This window comes from Talpa occidentalis, unplaced genomic scaffold (assembly GCF_014898055.3).
Source record: "Talpa occidentalis isolate TD23 unplaced genomic scaffold, MPIMG_talOcc4v2.1 talOcc4.5, whole genome shotgun sequence".
In the NCBI taxonomy this organism is placed as follows: domain Eukaryota; kingdom Metazoa; phylum Chordata; class Mammalia; order Eulipotyphla; family Talpidae; genus Talpa; species Talpa occidentalis.
Genome location: NW_023604861.1, coordinates 27,517,834 through 27,538,437, shown reverse-complemented (window position 1 = coordinate 27,538,437; position 20,604 = coordinate 27,517,834). Strand labels below are relative to the sequence as shown.

The 20,604-nt window shown below is 34.9% G+C and overlaps 1 protein-coding gene across 1 annotated transcript in view; it reads right to left on the bottom strand.

Annotated features, from left to right (window-relative positions):
• KLHL1 (kelch like family member 1) overlaps positions 1–20,604 on the bottom strand; it is a 252,037-nt gene that overhangs the window by 86,616 nt on the left and 144,817 nt on the right. The window contains exon 5 of the mRNA XM_037528954.2: positions 14,896–15,108. Within this exon, the coding sequence (XP_037384851.1) occupies positions 14,896–15,108 (213 nt within the window). The remainder of the gene's footprint in view (positions 1–14,895; positions 15,109–20,604) is intronic.

The window sequence follows — 20,604 nt, the reverse complement described above, 5'->3', positions numbered from 1 at the left end:
TGCAGTGTATGTGGACAGCCCCACAGTGGTGCATCTTATCCCCTTGTACCACCAGGGAGGCCCCTCAGAGAAGTTAATTCTGATATCAAAATGCAGATGATACTCCTGGAAGTTCTTTGACACAAATTTACAGGAAGGAAAATGAAGAGACTACATTTCTTTAGATTTTTGAAAACTGGATTTCCCAATTTCAATAATTATGCGGACCTAGTAATATATTTTTTATTTTGCTTTAACCCTATGTCAATTACCTTTAAATAAAAACTTTTCATTTCTCTCACACTAATTATAAGGTATAAGTCAGTTTTTTACCTCCCTCATTTCATGAAGAAAAGATAGAGGAAGAATTTTAATCACTGCATATTTGCAGATTTCCAGCTTTCTTTAGATTTACTCTGATCAAAGCTTAACATACCTCTTTTGATCATCATCAGTGAAATAAGTTCCTGTAAAAACATCAAGGTGGATGCATCTTGCAAGTCAATAAGGGATTAAAATAATTCTCCTAAGTAAAGCTAATTCCACTGGGCATACACCATGTCTGTAGAGTTGCTAAAGTTTGGATATAAAATGAGTTGTTCAAATATCTTAACTGAATAAACTTCAGGAATAGGAAAATACAAGCTTATTCATTTTAATACTAGGGCATGAAAAAATATCGGAATGCATTAAACCCTATTGCAGAAATTTTGGTATGTAATAAGTTATATATCAGTTTCTTATATAATTGATAAACTAAATTATATAAATGAAGTAGCTAATAGAGTAATTTACAATGCAATTTATAATATAATGGTACATATGGTAATCTTTTCCACTACAGTTGACAGAATTATATTAACCTGTGATGAGATGTCTATAATATTTTCATCTACAACCCCATTTTCACTTGCTATTTTTTTCAAAAGAGGTAACATTAAAGCATTCATTCTTATGTTCCTTACATATAATCTTCCTGGGTTTGCATAACATTTGAAAATCATTGCAAGAAATAACATTAATGATTTTATTATGTAGATATATGCTGGAAGATAATTGTTTTAGAGTGGTATTTACCAGATCCAGCAATTCCACTTCTGGGTATTTATCTAAAGGAGATGAAAACATTAACTTGAAAATTTACTTACAACCCCATGTTAATTACAGCATTATTTACATGAATTAATATATGGAAACAACTTAAGCATTCATCTATTAAGAAAATATGACATAGAAGCATCCCCACTTACCATTGTAAAGTTACATAAGCATCTTCCTTTAATAAACAACATCTTAGGAAGAAGTTTGGGTGGGATGAGACCCTTTGAGAGGGAAGAGACAGTCTTAAGAAAGGAATTAGAATTTCCAGTTTACAGAATAGTTGGTGGGATGTCATAGTTGTATACTACATATATATTTTTTCTAATTGTCTAATCTTTCTAATATTAAGTATAAATTGTTCTGCCATCAGAAGGAATAGAAGTTTAAAAACAGGATGACATCCAATATGAACAATAAATATCTTCTCTCTTTATAGAAATGAGTTGAGTGATTAATTTAAACATCCAGGAGAGTGACTTAATTGATACGGTAGACATTTCCTATGTTCATATTGCTTTAGAGGCACTGTCCTAGGATCATAAACAGAATTGTTTTCTGAAATGTGAGGTGTTATAATTTGCTAAGAAAAGGAGATGTAACTGTAATAATCTTGGGAATAATAGCAGAACCAAAACGAGAAAAGTTCAATGTAATCCTGAGGCATAAGCCACACCTACTTAGTATACTATAGACCTTCATCGATTACCTCAGAACTCATGCACTCAACTATTTGGTTAAGATAAGAACTACTCCAGTCACTAGTTTGAAGTTATTTAGTTTGTTTATATGTTACATATAAATTTCTGCTTAAAACAGTGATAGGCTCAGCCACTAATAGTAGCTACAAATCTGACTCAAAGTTTGTACCAATAAATACATTTAAAAGTCTATTAATATTCAGCTCCATATTAGGAGCTATTGAGAATGCAGTGGCAGGAGAAACAGTTTCTTTCTACATGATGTAGAAAATCTATCTGAACAAAAATATGTATTTAGAAAACACAAGCAGAAAATAAGCATATGCACATATTAAGCTTTCTTTTGTCTAACATGGGCTTCTGATTCAATTTTCTAGGGCAGCATTATCAGAAAGAAAGCTAGTGACTCCTCATACACTCTTTTTTTTTTTATTTTTTTTTTTTATAGAGGCATGCTTTATTTATTTGTTTGCTGGTTTGTTTGTTTGTTTGTTTATACATGCACTGGGTACAGTCAGAAGCGCGGGAGGGTGAGAGAATTCACCAGAGCCAGAGCGGGGAGCAGAGCAGGCAGAAGGACCGAAGTACACTGCTGAGGGGAGCAGCGGGCGGCAGGAGAGGTCTGCACGCCATGTGGGACCCTCCTCCGGTGGCCGGGGAGCAGCCGGGGATCGAACCGGCGCCACAGAGGCCGCGGGCAGCTTCGCAACCCAGCGCTCAACCGCTGCGCCACCGGGGAAGCCCTCCTCATACACTCTTGATGAGAAAAGGGATTGGCTCGTCCCTATGCAAAAGAGTATGGATATTTCTAAAACATTAAAAAAACATCTACTAGACAATATACCAAATCCACTCCTTGGTGTATCTATCCAAGAATACAAAAACACTAGTTTGAAGGGTCATACACACTGATATGTTTAGTATAGTACTAACTACTGCAGCCAAGTTATGGAAACAACCCAGGTACCCTATAACAGATGAATGATTAAGGAGATGTGGCATATATACACAATGGAATTTCACTCAGCTATGAAATAAGATGAGCTCTTGCCATTTGAGACAACATGGATGGAACTGGACAGGATTTTTATAAGCAAAATAAGCCAGAAGGAGAAAGATAGACACAACATGATTTTAATCATACATGGAATATAGAGAAACAAAACAAAGGACCAGAAAAACAAAACCAAAAACAAAACCTAGAAATCTGGCTGTAAAGGTGCTGTATCAGAAAAGTAGGGAGAAGGTAGGGACAAAATATGGCTAAGAGGCCCAATGGATTATGGTAGAGGAGTATGGGAGGAAGACTTGGTGATGGGTGTGGTAAGGTGACATACACTTTCAGAAGTGGGATCCTGTATTTCTGAATCCCATACCATTTTGTAAACCAATCTTACCTTAATTAAAATTAATTAATTAATTAATTAAATAGCAAAAACAAATGTTTCATGTATAGGCATGGGATAAGGACAAATTTGCATTCTATTCCCCTAAATATCTATGAAAGAAATGAACAATTACCATTTAAATTAATCTTTATAGTTCAAGACTATTTATTTGCTCCTTTATATATATATATATATATATATATATATATATATATACACACACACACACATACACACACACACATATATGCATAAACTGAGAATAATGAACATTATTGTCTGTGAATATATAGGCATGAGGCTAAATCTAATGGTCAAATTAAAATTCCATGTTAACTTTTAGAGCAGATGAATATTATGTTTGACTACTCACTGAAACCAGATTTCAGGTGTTCATTGTGATTAAGTATTCATCATTCCCCAAACTCTACTGTGTATTTGCCATATCTTATCCTTAGCCTATTTTTTGAAAAGAGCACAGCACTTATACTGAATTGTAGCAAATTGGGAAGTTGTTTAATGGCTTGGAAAACCCCCACAGTTGACTGAATTGAAAATAACATACTCATTATTATTTATGACTCTATTTCCAGGTCTTTATAGGTCAGCTTATTGAATTCACAGAATATGCTGCTTTTTCCAGTTCAGTAAAGCCAGTTTTGCACCTACTTTGAGGTAGCCACAATCATAGAAATGGAAGAAAGATGATTTCTTTAAATATAAACATACCTAGAATAACTTCCTCTAAATGAAAAGCCATTGTTTATTAGCCTTTATCATTAAGAATTCCAAAACTTTAAAAAATACAACCACTTAGATCAGTGCTTCCTTAATGTGCTCTGCAGATTCTATCCATGAGATTTTAACAGACATAACTTGAAATAAGAGCTCTTGGGCCTCCCCTGGTAGGCGCAGTTGTTCGGCACTGGGCTGCAAAACTGCCCGCAGCCTCTGCAGCGCTGGTTCGATCCCGGCTGCCGGGCAAGGGTCCCACATGGTGGGACAGACCTCTCCTGCCCATGCCCGCTGCTCCCCTCAGCAGTGTGTTTCATCAGTCTGTCTGTTCTGTTCCCAGCTCCTGCTCTGGTGAATACTCTCACCCTCCCGTGCATCTGACTGTACCCAGTGCTTGTATAAATAAATAAATAAATCTTAAAAAAAAAAGAGTTCAGAGAAATTCAGGGATTCCATGCATTAGAATTAAGCAAGATTAAGAGACTTGAGGGTCTTTATTGTAAAAAATCCACATTTTGAAATTTCAAAGGAAGAATATGGCATGATGAGTTTATGGTTTTGTAAACTATTTTTTTTTTAGCATGAGACACTTTTTAATAAGTATCTTCAGATACTATTTGTCCAGTGACAATGTATTGGGAAATACTAATCTACAGCATACCACTGAAAATATTTTAGAGACCAAATGTAGAGGTAATAAGTTTTAATAATACAAAACATAATGTGCTTTTGCTGTTACTTTAGTAATTTATAGTACCAACTTCAATATTTGTCATGTCATCCTGTGGGAAATATGGGATATTCTGATTTTAAAGATTACATATTCCATCCATATATATGAATGAATACACATACACACACACACACATATAGAAAGAGAGAGAGAGAGAGAGAGAGAGAGAGAGAGAGGGAGATAGAGAGAGAGAGATGTTTAATGTGGATAAATCTGCCCATGTGTAAGACAATATGTAACTCTAGGCTATCTGAATTAATAAAAGAAATAAGTGGCAAATCACAATCTTGTGAGGGGTTTGAAATTTTCAAAAATACCACAATAGGGATGTATAGCCTTAGAAACATCATTATATTAAAACACAAGTCAAATTAAAAAAGAATTAAAGGTGCCTTTAAGTAGTCAATCCAGTAACTTTTATATAAAATATTTTGAGGAAATAACATTTGCCTTTAAATATAGATTTACTAGGGGCCTCCCTGGTGGTGCAAGGGGTTAAGTTGCAGCACTATTTAGCTATCCACAGCCATTGCAGCATGAGTTCGATCCCTGGCCAGGAAGGTGACCCATATGGCGCAGCAGACCACTCCTGCCTTGTCTGCTGCTCCCTTCAGCAGTGTGTTTCAGCAGATCTGATTGTTCTACTCCCCATTCTGTCTCTGGTGAATCCTCCCACACCCCATGCTTCTGGCCTGCACCCCAGTTCTTGTATGCATAAATAAATAAATCTTTAAAAATAAATAAATATAGATTTACTGGTTGTAAATACATTTATGAAAAACTGATTAATAAAAACAATGAAAATTATCTTTTGACCTGTTCTCCTCTATTTTTGCTCTCTACTTGTCCATGATTAACTTGACCTCACGTGGTTAACTTTGACCCTGATTTGTTTAAGTTATAGCAGTTCCTTCTCGCATCGTGAAAATGAGGATCATAAATGTAATGATGTCCTTTTAACTACATCAGAAATGATATTAGCGAACATATCATTTATACAATATTTATTTTTAAATGCTACTTTTCAGTCTATTGACATATTTAGTTTTTTAATGTTCTCTTGGAAGAATATTTAACATGAAATTAATAATGAAATTTGATTGATTAAAAATCTGTTTATTGAGCTTGCGTGCGAAAGGTAGATTAACAAAAAAATGTAATTGTTTACATATATACCTGAATTATATTAAAGTCTCACACATCACAGTGACTTCTCTATCATCTGTGAGCCTTGGCTGTACCATGTTCAAGCAAGTTTGTATCTTAGAAATGAGGTGTGTAGTGATTATGGGTATTTCTTTGAATATTCTATTTCTAGAGGTAGTAATGGTTCTTATGTCTGTTATTTGCATATTCTATTAATTTACTTTTTAAACTTTCCTTATTCTAACTCCTTGTATATTTGATGATTCTTTCTATAAATTTCCCATGATGGATTTTCAGACGAGATCCAGCATGTTCAGTGTGGAATCGCCGTAGACTCCATGTTGACATTTCAATGTGTTTCTATTTCACCTCATGGGCACAGGCTAATAAAGTCAGGTATCTACAGATGACATTTTCTCTCAGGGTTATGGATTGAAATATTTTATGTATTTACTCTTTGAAATTCATTTTCTCCACAAGGGCTTAGCTCTATTTCATAGAAACTAATCTTGTCAAAGGACCAATACCTTGACAAAGGACCAATACCTTGTTGTTAAATTTAGGTTTTTTATTTTTAAAGATTTATGTATTTATTTATGCATACAAGAACTGGGTTGCAGGCCAGAGGTGGGGGGTGGGGGTGAGAGGATTCACCAGAGACAGTATGGGAAATTGAACAGATGGAGTGACTGAAATACACTGCTGAGGGGAGCATCAGGTGAGTCAGGAGAGGTCTTCTGTTCCATGTGGGTTGCTCCCTGGCCAGCGATCGAACCCCTGCTTTTCTGCAGAGGTTGTGGGTAGCCTCATAGGCTGCATCCTAACCCCTTGCGCCATCAGGGAGGCCCTGTTGTTAAATTTAAATATCAATTGTTCTGCTTCATTCTTTTTGGCTTCTCACACATTTGATACTGCTAATTATGCCTTTGTGATGTGATGGTTTATTCTGTGAAACCCCAAAATATCTAGGCCCCCCTTTTGTTATTTCTATTTGAATACTTACTCCTTTTCAGTAACTAATACTTTTCTTTTTTTTTAATCTCTAATTTTGTATTGTTTCAATACCCCCAAATAATATCTCAATCCACTTCCTTTATTGGCTGTATTTAGTTCTTTGGTGATACCATTACTTATCATGTCTTCAGAATATATCTATGCAGCAGCAGCTTTCTAATTTATGTCTTCTAGTTAGAACTTCACAAGTCCTGAGCGTCACATTCAATTGATAAATCAATATCTCTACTTAGAGATGCCATAGATATCTTAAAGTCAGTGATCCATTACATTCTTTCTCATTGGGATGTAAATGGAAAACAAAAACAAAAACAGGGCCTTCCTGGGGGTTGAGCACCACACTGTGAAACAATCCCCAGCCTCTGCAGCACAAGTTCGATCTCTGGCCGGCCAGGGAGCAACCCAAATAGCGCAGCAGACCTCTCCTGTCTCACCCGCTGCTACCCTCAGCAGTGTATTTCAGTCAGTCTGCCTGTTCTGTCTCCCGCTCTGTCTCTGGTGAATCCTCTTACCCCCCGTATCTCTGGCCTATACCCCAGCTCTTGTATGCATACATAAAGAAATCTTTAAAAAACAAAAACAAAACAACTGGAATCATCTCTGATTCCTCTTTCTTTCATTCTCCTTTCTAAACAATTCCACTTTAAAATATAAGTAACAAAACAGTTCTCACCATCATCATTGCTGCTACTCATTACTCTCATCTGACCTATTCTAAAGTTTGTCACCTGTACTGTTATCATTTCTTAACTGATTTCCATTGAATCTTGTTTCTCATGAGTCCAGTTAATTGTGTACATTATATTTAATGTTCCTCTCTGCTCAAAATATTGCACTGTGTCTCATTATACCCCAGGGAATTACAAAAACCCTTAAAATAGTTTACTAGGTATTTAAAGATTTGTATTCTTACCATTTCTGAATTCTTCCAACAACTTGTTCCCTGAATCACTCTTCTTCAGTCATACATACTGCTTTGTTATTCTTCAAATATTTATAAACAAAGATATTTAAATAAAATAGCAATGTGGACAAGAAGATACAGAAACTATTTTATCTCTTTCTCAAATAAATTGCTTATCAAAATAATAGACAAATTCTGTGATTGGATCAATGTAAATTTCCCCTAAGACCTTAACTGTGAGATTTGCCAAAGATTAATATAGTATTCTTTAATTTAAGATTCTAAGAATACTATATCAATCTCTAGATTTATCTCTATAAACACCATTTATTAAAATAGTAAAGGAGCTACAGAGTTAATCAGATTTTCTTAAATCCTAATTAAAATAACAAAGGTTTAATGATTTAAGCAACTTTTGCTTTATTGCAAATGTTACACAATTAGTTTTATTCCTCTTGTAAATTATTATATCATATTAATTTTATTATTCTCATATAAAATAGAAATGAATAAAAAATGAAATTCTCGTTAAAGTTTAATTGAGAGAAATAATTGTTCTTGCACTGGGTGGCCTCTTGGTAAATTCTATGTACATTATTTAATATGTGTAAATTGCTTATGAACTAAATTAATATATAAGTCCAGTTTTCTTTTTTTATGGGAAATAAATGTGTTTTCTGATTTATTATTCTAGCAATGAAAATGAAACAATTTTTTTCCTGTAGCCAATTTGTAAATTTAGTACTTAGGCACAAGGTATTTTGATAAATTCATATTTTAGGAATATATCTATAACACACTCAAAAGAAACACAATGAAGTAAACCACATCAGGAAAATTTATTCTTAAATGCATCCAGAAAGAAACTAAATATCTCATACATCTTGCATCAACTTATCACAGGAGTATGCATAATTACCCAAACACTGCATTATTGACTGGTGACAAAAAGACTGTGTGTTGGTGGAGTTGGGAAAATGAGGGTAGAACTGCAAATACAATAGTGACAGAGTACCAGCCATTGATGGCTATGCTAAGGTGGAAAATAGGTAATTTGTGGGTCCTGATTTTGGGGGGTGGGGGGGAACATGACCCTAGAAATCCTACACAGTAGTGGAGAGGACCCACATACAACCTCTTCCTGAAGCTGGAAGTGTTGGTTGGGCACTCGTCAATTCTCTCAGCCTATTTTTTCTGGAAATGAGAAGAGATAATTGAAGCAATTGGTAGAAAGGAATATGAGAATTTTTGCTTTGCTTTACTACATTTGAAGTAATACACGTTTGTAATGATCCATGTACAGTAAAATTGATAATATAAAATATAGAAGGAGTGGTAGCAATAAAGAAATTTCAGTTTCAAGGAAGTTGGGATACAGACCACAGCCGTAGGATCAGTCCTTGATAGAAGTTGAGATACTTGATATATTGTAGAAAAAATAAAGGCTTTCAGATTGGTTACATTTTCTCTTCCACTCTCTTACCTTATCAAAGAGAATAGCATACATACATACATACATACATACATACATACATACACACGCACATCCTCTATATATGCAGACATAGATAGATAGATAGATAGATAGATAGATAGATAGATAGATAGATAGATAGATAGGAAAAAAGAACATTATATCACCACTGTTGGTAGGAATGTATATTGGTGTAACCTGTACATTAAATAATATGGAGATTCCTTAAAAACTTAAAAATGGAAATCCCATATGATCCAACAATACCACCTGTATTTACACAAAAATAATAATTATAGGTATTATTCATGAAAACATGATCTGGAAAGACTGATTCATACAAACACACACACATATATGAATTGTATATGTACATATCTTTTTTTTTTAAGATTTATTTATTTATTTATGCAAGCACTGGGTACAGTCAGAAGCACAGGAGGGTGAGAGAATTCACCAGAGCCAGAGCAGGGAGCAGAACAGGCAGACTGACGAAATACACTGCTGAAGGGAGCAGCGGGCGGCAGGAGAGGTCTGTGCGCCATGTGGGACCCTTGCCGGTGGCCGGGGAGCAGCCGGGGAGCGAACCGGTGCTGCAGAGGCCACGGGCAGCCTCGCAACCCAGCGCTCAACCACTGCACCACCGGGGAGGCCCATGTACATATCTTTTTTAACATCAATATTGCATCAACTCAAAGCTGGCTGATATAAAAGCTTTTCTATTTTCTTATTGTAACTTGAACTGTGATTATCTTGGTAGATTAAATGATCATGACTAATATTTGAGATAAATCTATAAGATTTTATAAGCATGCATTTGTGTATTTCTGTTTTAAAGGCATTGTTTTTAACATTTTTAAAAATTAGGAGGGACTAGCATCTCACATTTTTAAAAACTCTTATAGTTTTGTGGGGAAGACTATCTCTTTGATGATAATCTAGTATAATTATTGAGTAATCCTGAGGCAAGCAGTCAGTGTGAAAAACAAAACAAACCAGTTGAAGAGGTAATAAAGAGTGATAATAGATTGTGTTAATTTTTTCAATTAATTATTTTTGTCTTGTTCATTTGTGAGAGTTTTTTCTTTATAGAAATAAACTATATAATATGCAGTGAATGTTTATGCTTACAAACTTTCAGAATTGTTGAACTTATCAGAAGTAGTTTACCTATGTTTGTTTTAGGGCAGTAAAATCAAACAAACCATAAATTACTCAGGATTTTAGCCTGCTGAAGATATCTTACATTGTGATTTATACATTTTCTTTTTATATTGATTTCCTTATTGTCACCTTTCCTGCTTTTCATTAGATTTTTAAGTTCAGGCTATAATTTTTATAGACAATTATGTCTTATGTCATTAGTCTGGTCAATTGCCATATTTCCTGTGGGTAAGAGGTTGAAGACCTTTCCATTCACATTGCTATTATTACCATATAGAGTACTTTAGAATAAAGTTATTACAGCATTACATGGAAAGAATTAATTTGTTTAAAATAGAGGCATTTCTGTTTCCTAAGTTTAAATTCTTGAGTGTACTGGTCATTTTCATTTTTCTTCTTAGATTAAACCATATATGTTTTTAAAGGTAAGCAATCTTTTGTTATTCACTGCAAACTTTTTTCACATTGTGCTTAAGAAACTAAAATTAAATGTTCTTATACATGTATACACAGACAAATACATTCTATTACATATTCAGTTAAGAGTCATGTATATCATTCTTATAAAATTGTATCTCTGTCATCTTAAAAGAGATAAATAGTATCATTTCCAAAACACTGAAGCAATATTTCTCTCTAACCTTCTAAATAATCTCTGTGATAAAAATAAATTTTTCTGAAGACCTTTGACATATACAAATTGTATTCCCTTGGCTTTTAGAACAGATGCTGTATTAGAGGAGAACACAGCAAGATTTTGATAATTTGTGTACTTTAAAAAATGCATATATAATAGATATTTGTGTACACATTACACTGATAAATCTTAGGAAAAAAGTTTAAACAAAGGGAAACAATAGTTACAAATGTAAAAACAATATAGCAACACGTTCTTTTGTTGAATCTTTTAAAGAGGAAATAGAGAAAAATGAGTCAATCAAATCTAGTAGCCCCTTGTTTTTTTGCGTTTTTTTTGTTTTTATTTATTTATTTATTTATACAAGCACTGGGTACAGTCAGAAGCGCGGGAGGGTGAGAGAATTCACCAGAGCCAGAGCGGGGAGCAGAGCAGGCAGAAAGACCGAAGCACACTGCTGAAAGGAGCAGCAGGCGGCAGGAGAGGTCTGCACGCCATGTGGGACCCTCTTCTGGTGGCCGGGGAGCAGCGGGAGATAGAACCAGTGCTGCAGAGGCTGCGGGCAGCTTCGCAACCCAGCGCTCAACCGCTGCGCCACCGGGGAGGCCCAAGCCCCCTTGTTTTTACACACACACACACACACACGCACAAATATATGTTCAAATATGTATACAAACATATCATACACTATAAAATGAAATTTTCAGTTTTCTAATTCTGTTGAAAATTTTAAACCTCTGAGTTTTAATGAAAAATATAAAAGTATTATGTAAAATTCTACTTCACTTATTTAAAAGGATACTAGAAGTCATTCACTATTTCTTAAACTGTAACTCAATTATACATTCCATTCATTTTGCCCTTTCCTCTAATCCTTTCTATAGCAAAGTCAATTGAATTTATTTCATGATAGAGGACTTCAATAGAGGATAATGTAAACATTGGTGCCTCCGAGTCCTGTATTTTTTTCTACTTATCTTTTCTGAAGCTCATTTTGTCTACCACTATTTTCAATTAAAATCCATATTCCCTATAAAATTACCCCTTCATTATAATTGTAACCTCAAATAACCATACTTTATATTATACAATATCATATGTCAATTTATAAAGAATAAAGAATATCAGAATACATGTTATCTGTGAATATAAAAAAATAACTAAACCAATACACATAATGGACCTGGCAATACAGAAGCATTAGAATACTGATTATGAGAAATGATTACACTGAAGTTCTAAGTAAAGTTGAGCAATTGTCTCATAATTATAAGAGAAAACTGTCATTGTAATCTAAATTTATTATTTAGAGCTAATGATCTTTCACATGTTTTCTTTAGAGGAAGTCTTTCATTTTATTTTTTTAAGATTTTTTTTTCTGTGCAGCCACTAAGTAGAAATGTAAAAACTCAGAGCTATAAAATACTTACAGGTTATTCAGTTTGGCTTTATCCTGAAAGTTTAATTAATCTATTTATTTGTCATAAAAATCTTTAAGTCTTCTTTGTCTTTTCTACTATTGCTTCATCATGACCAAGTGAGATTTAGTCAAGAGATACAAGGATGGTTGAACATCCAAAAATGGATTAATGTCATTCACCAAAGCAACAAAATGAAAGATAAAAAGTATATGATTATACTAATACATGCAAAGAAAGCATTTGATAAAATAACATCCATTCATGATAAAATATCTCAAAATGGTAGTAGTCAGAACAGATGTAAACATAATAAAAGCTATTGATATAACAAACTCACAGTTAATATCATAGTTGATGGTGAAAAACTGAAAGCTTTTCCTTTAAGATCAGGTATAAGATAAGAATGTCTATTTTCAATACTACTATTCATCATAATGTTGGAATTCCTAGCTTGAGCGATCAGGCAATAGAAAAATATAAAAGGCGTTCAACTTGGGAAAGAAGTAAAACTATCACTTTTTGCAAATAACATGGTTATATATATATATATATATATACGTACATATATGTATGTGTATATATGTATGTATATATAAAAAACATGTTATATGTGTATATGTATGTGTATATATGTACATATATATATATATACACACACACACACACACACACATAAAAAAATCCCAAGGACTCTACCCATGAGAATGGCCCAAAACAAAAAGTCCAGAAAAAAGGAATTTTTGTTGAGTATTGTAGAAAATGGAACCTTTGTGTACTGTTGGCAGAAATGGGATTGGTCGACTCCTATGGTAAACAATGTAGAGATTTCTCAAAATACTGAAAGTATATCTACCATAACATCCAGCAGTTTCCCTCCCATGTATCTACCTTAAGAATAAAAACTACTAAGTGAAAGGAAAATTTATGCATACCTGTGTTCATTGCAGCACTAATTATAATAGAAGCTGAAGTGCTTAATGACAAATGAGTGGATTAAGAAGATGTGTGTGTGGGGTGTGTGTGTATATATATATATATATATATATATATATATATATAGTGTGTGTGTGTGTGTCTGTGTGAAATATTACTCAGCTATAAAAAAGATAAACTCTCACCATTTGCAATAACACAGATGGAACTTCAGGGAATTGTGCTAAATGAAATAAGCCAGAAGAAGAAAACAAATATTGGATGGTATCATTTATATATGAATTCATATATATTTTAACACAGGAAAGCAGAGAAGTAATTATGGTAACACTTTAAAAATATTCAAATTACTGCATGAGTTTATTTTTTTGTTTGTTTGTTTGTTTAAGATTTATCTATTTATACAAGACCTGGGTACAGGCCAGATGTGCGGGAGAATGAAAGGAATCACCAGAGACAGAGTGGGGAACAGAACAGGCAGACTGATGAAATACACTGCTGAGGGGAGCAGTGGGCAAGACAGGAGAGGTCTGCCGTGCCATGTGGGATTCTCCCCGGCCGGCTGGGATCGAACCCGTACTGCAGAGGCTGCAAACAGCTTCACAGTGCTGCGCTCAACTGCCTGCGCCACCTGGGAGGCCCTAGGTTTTTTTTTTGTTGTTGTTGTTGTTGTTGTTGTTGTTGTTGTTTGTCTGTTTTTTAAGAATTATTTATTTATACATAAAGGAACTGGGGCAGGGCCTCTCCTGGTGTTGCAGCGGTTGAGCAGTGGGTTGTGAAGCTGCCTGCAGCCTCTGCAACGCCGGTTCGATCCCCGGCTGCCGGGTGAGGGTCCCACATGGTGCACAGACCTCTCCTTCCACCCGATGCTCCCCTCAGCAGTGTATTTCATTGGTCTATCTGTTCTGTTCCCCACTCTGACTCTGGTGAATTCTCTCACCCTCCCTCACTTTTGACTGTACTCAGTGCTCGTATAAAAAAATAAATAAATCTTTAAAAAAAAAAAAAAAAGAACTGGGGCATAGGCCAGAAGAGTGGGAGGGTGAGAGGATTCATCAGAGACAGAGTGGGGAGCAGAACAGGCAGATGGACAGATGGACGGGAAACACTGCTGAGGGGAGCGGCAGGCGGGACAGGAGAGGCTGCAACGCCATGTGGGGAGCTCACTGGCTGACCAGGAATCAAACCTGCCCTGTAGAGGCTGTGGACAGCCTCACAGCGCTGCACTCAACTCCCTGCACCACCGGGGAGGGCCCAAGTTTAGGTGTTTTACATATATTATCTAATCTGATCCTCACATAAAGAAGATGAATATCAGAAAATTTAAGTGATATTCTCAAAGTCAAATAACCATGAATCAGTAAGTGACAGAGATAGGGTTTAGATCTATGATCCATGTCCCATCATTTTTACACCATCAAATTTACCTTACAGTGAGTACTTACCTTAGAGAGATTACAAATAAAGACAAAAATGTGAGTAAATAATATTAATGTTTTATGATGTTATCATTCATACAAGCTTTCTTGGTATTTCATAGCAATTAAAACAGTTTCACGGGCAGTTACCTGTGGTGGAAGCAGTGGTAGTCTTATAAAGGCAAGAAGCATACTCAAGTCATTGCATCTCCTCTGAATGTCATACTTGACCCACATCATTAATGCATGGAAGATGGTTTCTTCATCAGGAACATTTACGTCATCACTGGCCAGGAGTTTATGGAGCTCCTCTGCTGGAAGCAGTAAAAATTCTTGATTTCTCATAACTTCCATTATATTTTCCTGCAGGGAGAAAACATCTTGGCATAAATTTGGTTTCACTTTTATTTAGTTAGCAAAGTGTCTCAGAAAGAAATGAGAAACATAGTCAATAACCTTTATTCTCATTATAACATAATCCTTGAGACTTAATCCTTCAGAAACTAGAAGCTGTTAAGATGAAAGCATTGTAATTGTAATTGAAGTGTAAATGTATCTGAGACAGCACAGATCTTGTAATAACTGGAGGATTATAATGGTGAGCTTTGTTATGCAGGCAGAATGTGCTAAGTGATTAAATGTTCAAGTTTCAAGTGGACTGCCATGTAAGATTTGGTGAATATGAAAAGGGCAGCATTTCAAAAATTTTAAAGTATATCTACATATACATGAATCAGAAAGCAAGAATAAAATTATATAGAGAGAAGTAACACTAAAAGATGCAAACTAAAAGATTGCTTATGCAGAATAAAAAAAAAAGAATGCGTCATAAAAGTCACAAAATCCCATATGATCCACCCTTTTATTATCTCTCATACCTCCCTCCTCTCATGACAATTTTTTCACTTAATTCAGAATCCTATTTATTTTCTTCCCAATTGCTGCTGTAACCTCCTAATTACCCCTCCTGACTCTATTCTTAGCTTCTCTTTTGTATCCCCTATAATAATGTTGGAATGATTTTTCAAAAACACAAATGTGCTTATGGCTTTATTCTAAAGTTTTGTTTATTTTGTTCTCTCCTTGTCTTTTGGTTCAAATCTATTGCTTCAGCTGGTACTTTATGATCTGACCTCTTCCATATTTGAATATTTCATTTCCTTTTATGCATCAGTCACAAAAAATTATTTTTTCAGTTTATCATGCTGCTTGACATACTCTTTCCCTTATTCCATAGCGTAAAATGACATTTATCAACCTTGTTTTCCTAAATCTGTCAATTTTTGAGGCTCAGTGCTAAAGCTGCCAATAGTATAAGACATCTGAAGTTCTCCATTCACTCCTATTTAGTCTGGCTTCCCCTCAGCTATATATACCATTGTATAACTATGATTTATGGCTGATTCAGCAGTTTCCAATCTGTAGCCTAATGCACTTAGGGTTCTTGTCACTAACATTGCGATCCTTGAGACAAAAGAACGTGACATTTAGCCTTGTAGATCTAGATCCTGGATATAGCATGCGAACAGTACATATTTACTGACTAGATGTATCAATCTTTGTAGAGAAAATAAAATTATGAAAATAGTACAAAGTAGTACAGTGGTTTCAAAACATTTAAAAACTGCTTGTAAAAAAGACCCACTTTTACTTCAGCAACAAAGATGTCTGAGGCTAATATACATGGTTAAACAAGGGAGGGCTCAGTTGAACTTTCTCTTTTTCTCCAACTCCCCTAATGTCTTCTGAGACAACTTCAAGGAAAATATAACTTTAGCTTCTCAAATCATAGTTTTAAAGCCATTGGTGTGGTAGAAGTGTTAAGGTACATATTTTAGATAAAAACCTGAGATGGAATGAGACTAGATTTCTCCCCCAAAAGTCATTGTGACTGTGCTTAGACTAGGTCATTTAGCAAGTGCCCATTAACATGTCCAACCAGATTCAAACCAATATTTGAAGAGAGACCTAAACCAGAGAGTATGCCCTTGAATTGAATCCAAAGCTTGAAGTGCCTTCAATTTTCACAAGAAAATGCCAACTTTTAATTTCAAGTTGTCTGACGTATTTATTTAAATTTTTAATTGGCATTACTAAATTGCTTTTGTCCCAACATTTGTTTTATCCCCTCTGTTTCTTCTGTGCCTAATACAGTGCTCTGTAAATTATAGATGTCCAATAACTACTGATTGAACAAATTGAGTCTTCTGAGAGTGCGCCGTATTTATCTAAGAACATACATGTTATAATGAGAATAAAGGTTATTGACTATATTTCTCATTTCTTTCTGAGATGCTTTGCTAAGATTAAGATGTTTTCAAAGAATCTTTGAAACTTTATTCTTTATCCATTTTCCCAGTTTCTCAAACACCCATGCCTGTACTAAACTATATAGCTAGCTAGACCATCAGTATATAGTAAGGGGTACCATAAAAAAGCAGGTCTATGAAACTCTTACTGGTGTCTATCATAAAGACATTGTTAAAGGCATATTTCATTATATTTTATACTGTTCTCTTTATGATAACCCTTGGGAGAAATTTCTATCAGGTTTTAGTAGCAGGAATAATTGCCCTTCTCCTGAGTAAATTGCTTTGCTTTTAACATGGATGTTGTAAATTATGAAATTGATCAGATTTCTCTTTTTATTTGGCCTCTAGGAAACTTATAGTGAAATTGAAATCTATCTGATAGGACAGATAGATAAAAAATGGCTATGGCCTTTTATAGTTTGCTTTCTTTTTCAGACAGTTCAGATAATAGGTTCATTTAATATTACTGTAACAGATTTTCTTTTATCCCTGCATCTAATTTAGAGTACTCTATTGTCATAACTTTGTGTCTTTCTAAGTCATGCTACATCTTTTGCGAAAAGGCAATATTGTTTGTTAAAAAAAATGCTATAAATAATCTGGACATTAGGAGTTAGCATCAGATATTACTGAATCCATCAGTCTGGCTGATATAGATTATGTTTTCTTCATATATTTTGGAGTCTGAAGTCCTCTTTGCTCTTTTCTTTCCCCCATCAAATATTATTTTAAAGATATTCTGTTCACTATTATTCTATGTTATTAACAATCTAGCTTCTGGAAACCTTTTTCATTTTTATTCCTTTCTATTCACTAAGATAAAATGAAATCAATTCACACTAATTTTTTTATACCACTTGTCCACTTCAGATAGTGCCTTGTCATCTGTGAAGATCAAATATTGAAAGACTCTAAACTCCTTGGCTTATTTATCTTTTGTTAATAATTTTCTTCTAAGTTAATCCAAGCATATATTTTACATAGAAAAATCAAACACCTAACAATCCTGGATAATTTTGATGAGAAGGACAAAATGGACTGGCATCAGATAATTTACCTATAAATAGTCTGTGCCTAGAAAGTGACTGTTGTCAACTCTTTAGAAGCAGATTTTTCAAATAGAGCTTCAATATTAGGTAGGAAAATACACTAGACAATAGGAAAGATAGAAAATAGGAAATGGAATGATGTGGTATTCTAACCAGAGGAGCCAAATAACCAGAGGCAACCAAATTAACAAAGCTAATATATAATGAAGTGTCATACTTGATATTTTTATCTCCTACAGAGATGAGAGAGATCACTGGAAGGGAAATGTATTTATTTGTTTGTTTGTTTATATTTATCTGTATACTTCTATTGATGTAACATTGATTTACAATACTGTATATAATTCAGAGGAACATGCAAGATTAATTTAGAACACGGAATGAATTTATTCTAAATTCTAAGGGGGAAGGATAACGGGTGTTTTGATGGTGGGCGTGATGTGGTAGCATACACGGGAAGAGGAGTGCATCTATAGACTGTAATTATTTTCTAACAAAATATCGCCAAAGAGATTAAGTGAATTATAAATTACATAGAAAAAACAATGCTTCTTTTTTTTTTTTTTTAGCAAAGCAGCCTATTCTGTACACAAACACTCTGATATCTCCTAGTTGTCATTTCCCAGTCAAATGCCGCTTTATTCTCACATATCTCCTCATCTTGAAATGGATTCCATAAAAACATGTCCCTTATAAACCTTTTCTTTAAGATTTACTTATTTATTTATACAAGCACTGGGTACAGTCAGAAGCAGGGGAGGGTGAGAGAATTCACCAGAGCCAGAGCGGGGAGCAGAATAGGCAGACGGACCAAAGTACACTGCTGAGGGGAGCAGAGGGCGGCAGGAGAGGTCTGCGCGCCATGTGGGACCCTCGCCAGTGGCCGGGGATTGAACCAGTGCTGCAGAGGCTGTGGGCAGCTTTGCAACCCAGCGCTCTACCGCTGTGCAACCAGGGGAGGCCCCCTTATAAACCTTTTCTGAGTTGCTTTCAAGTGCAATTGAGATTAGGAAAATTTTTCTAAATTTTACTATTTTTTAAATTTATTTATGCATACAAGAACTGGGGTGTAGGCCAGAGGTGCAGGGGGTTGAGAGCATTCACCAGAGATAGTGGGAAGCAGAAGAGTCGTGTTTACTGAAATACACAGCTAAGGGGAGCAGCAGGCAAAACAGGTCTGCTGTGACATGTGGGTTAGCTCCCTGGCAGGGATTGAACTCATGTTGCCGATAGCTTGATAGTGCTGAGACATAATTCCTTGTACCACCAGGGAGGACCAGGAAACTTCACAATGTTATGAAAGTATATGCAATTATTTGGGAGGGAATTTTAGCCTTTGTGATAATTTCTTCTGCTTCAGGTATTGGAGAGGTATTGTTCAGATATTTCAGTCTGTGGTAGATATTCTCAACTAATGTAGGAGAAGGGAGCTTATTTTATCAGTTCCATTATGAAGAAAAGAAACTCAGTTAGCTAAACAAGTCTTCCTTTTATGGATTTGAGAGAAAAGTAAGTATTGCCAAACATGTTAATTGCTTTGTAATTATATATCAATGTGCATGTAGAAATTATTAGAGTAGTAGTACTGATTTTCATAATTATAATACTACTCATTTTTTTAAGATTTATTTATTTATGCATGCAAGAACTGGGGTACAGGCCAGAGGTGTGGGGATGAGAGGATTCACCAGAGACAGAGTGGGAAATAGAACAGGCAGACTGACTGAAATACATTGCTGAGGGGAGCAGTGGCAGAGGCAGCAGAGGTCTTCTGCGCCATGTGGGTAGCTCCCTGGCCAGGGATTGAACTTGTGCTGCAGTGACTGCGGACAGCTTGATAGGTTGCGTCTTAACCCCTTGCATAACCAGGAAGGCCCTGATACTACTCATATTTAACCTTGATAGAGATCTAGCCTATGTCTTTCCCTTCCTTCATAAATGGTTCAACATAGGCATTTGCTAAGTTTCTCATATGTGTCTACATATATCCTTACAAATGGTAGCAGCTGAAAAAGTTAGGAGAAAAACTAAAATGTCTGCATAGTCTTTATGAATGCCGCATGTCTGTGCCAGCCCTTGGGAGAAATTGCATCATTACCAATTAAATCATGAGACAATAGCATACCTATATAATCAAAGTAGCTTTCATTACAGCAAGTATCCAAAACACTGATCAAACAAGCCTTGTCTTAAAGGTGTTACAATGCTTGATGAAAACATAAAAATAATGATCCCCTAAAACTTTGCTAGAAAAATAACATTATATTGGAAGATAATATTTCTCTCTTTTCTGCAAGAACATTTGTAAAATATTGTCATAATCTACTTTGATGTGTAGGAATATATATTTTATCAGTTGGTGATCACTCTGTATTTACAGAAAATTGAGAGAAAATTTATCCTTATTTTAAAGGAATTAATTCTCTTCAAGACTAAAGATTATTTGGTCAATGTAGATTTTTACAGTCTTTTGTTGTTATTCTTGAAAGTGTCAATAA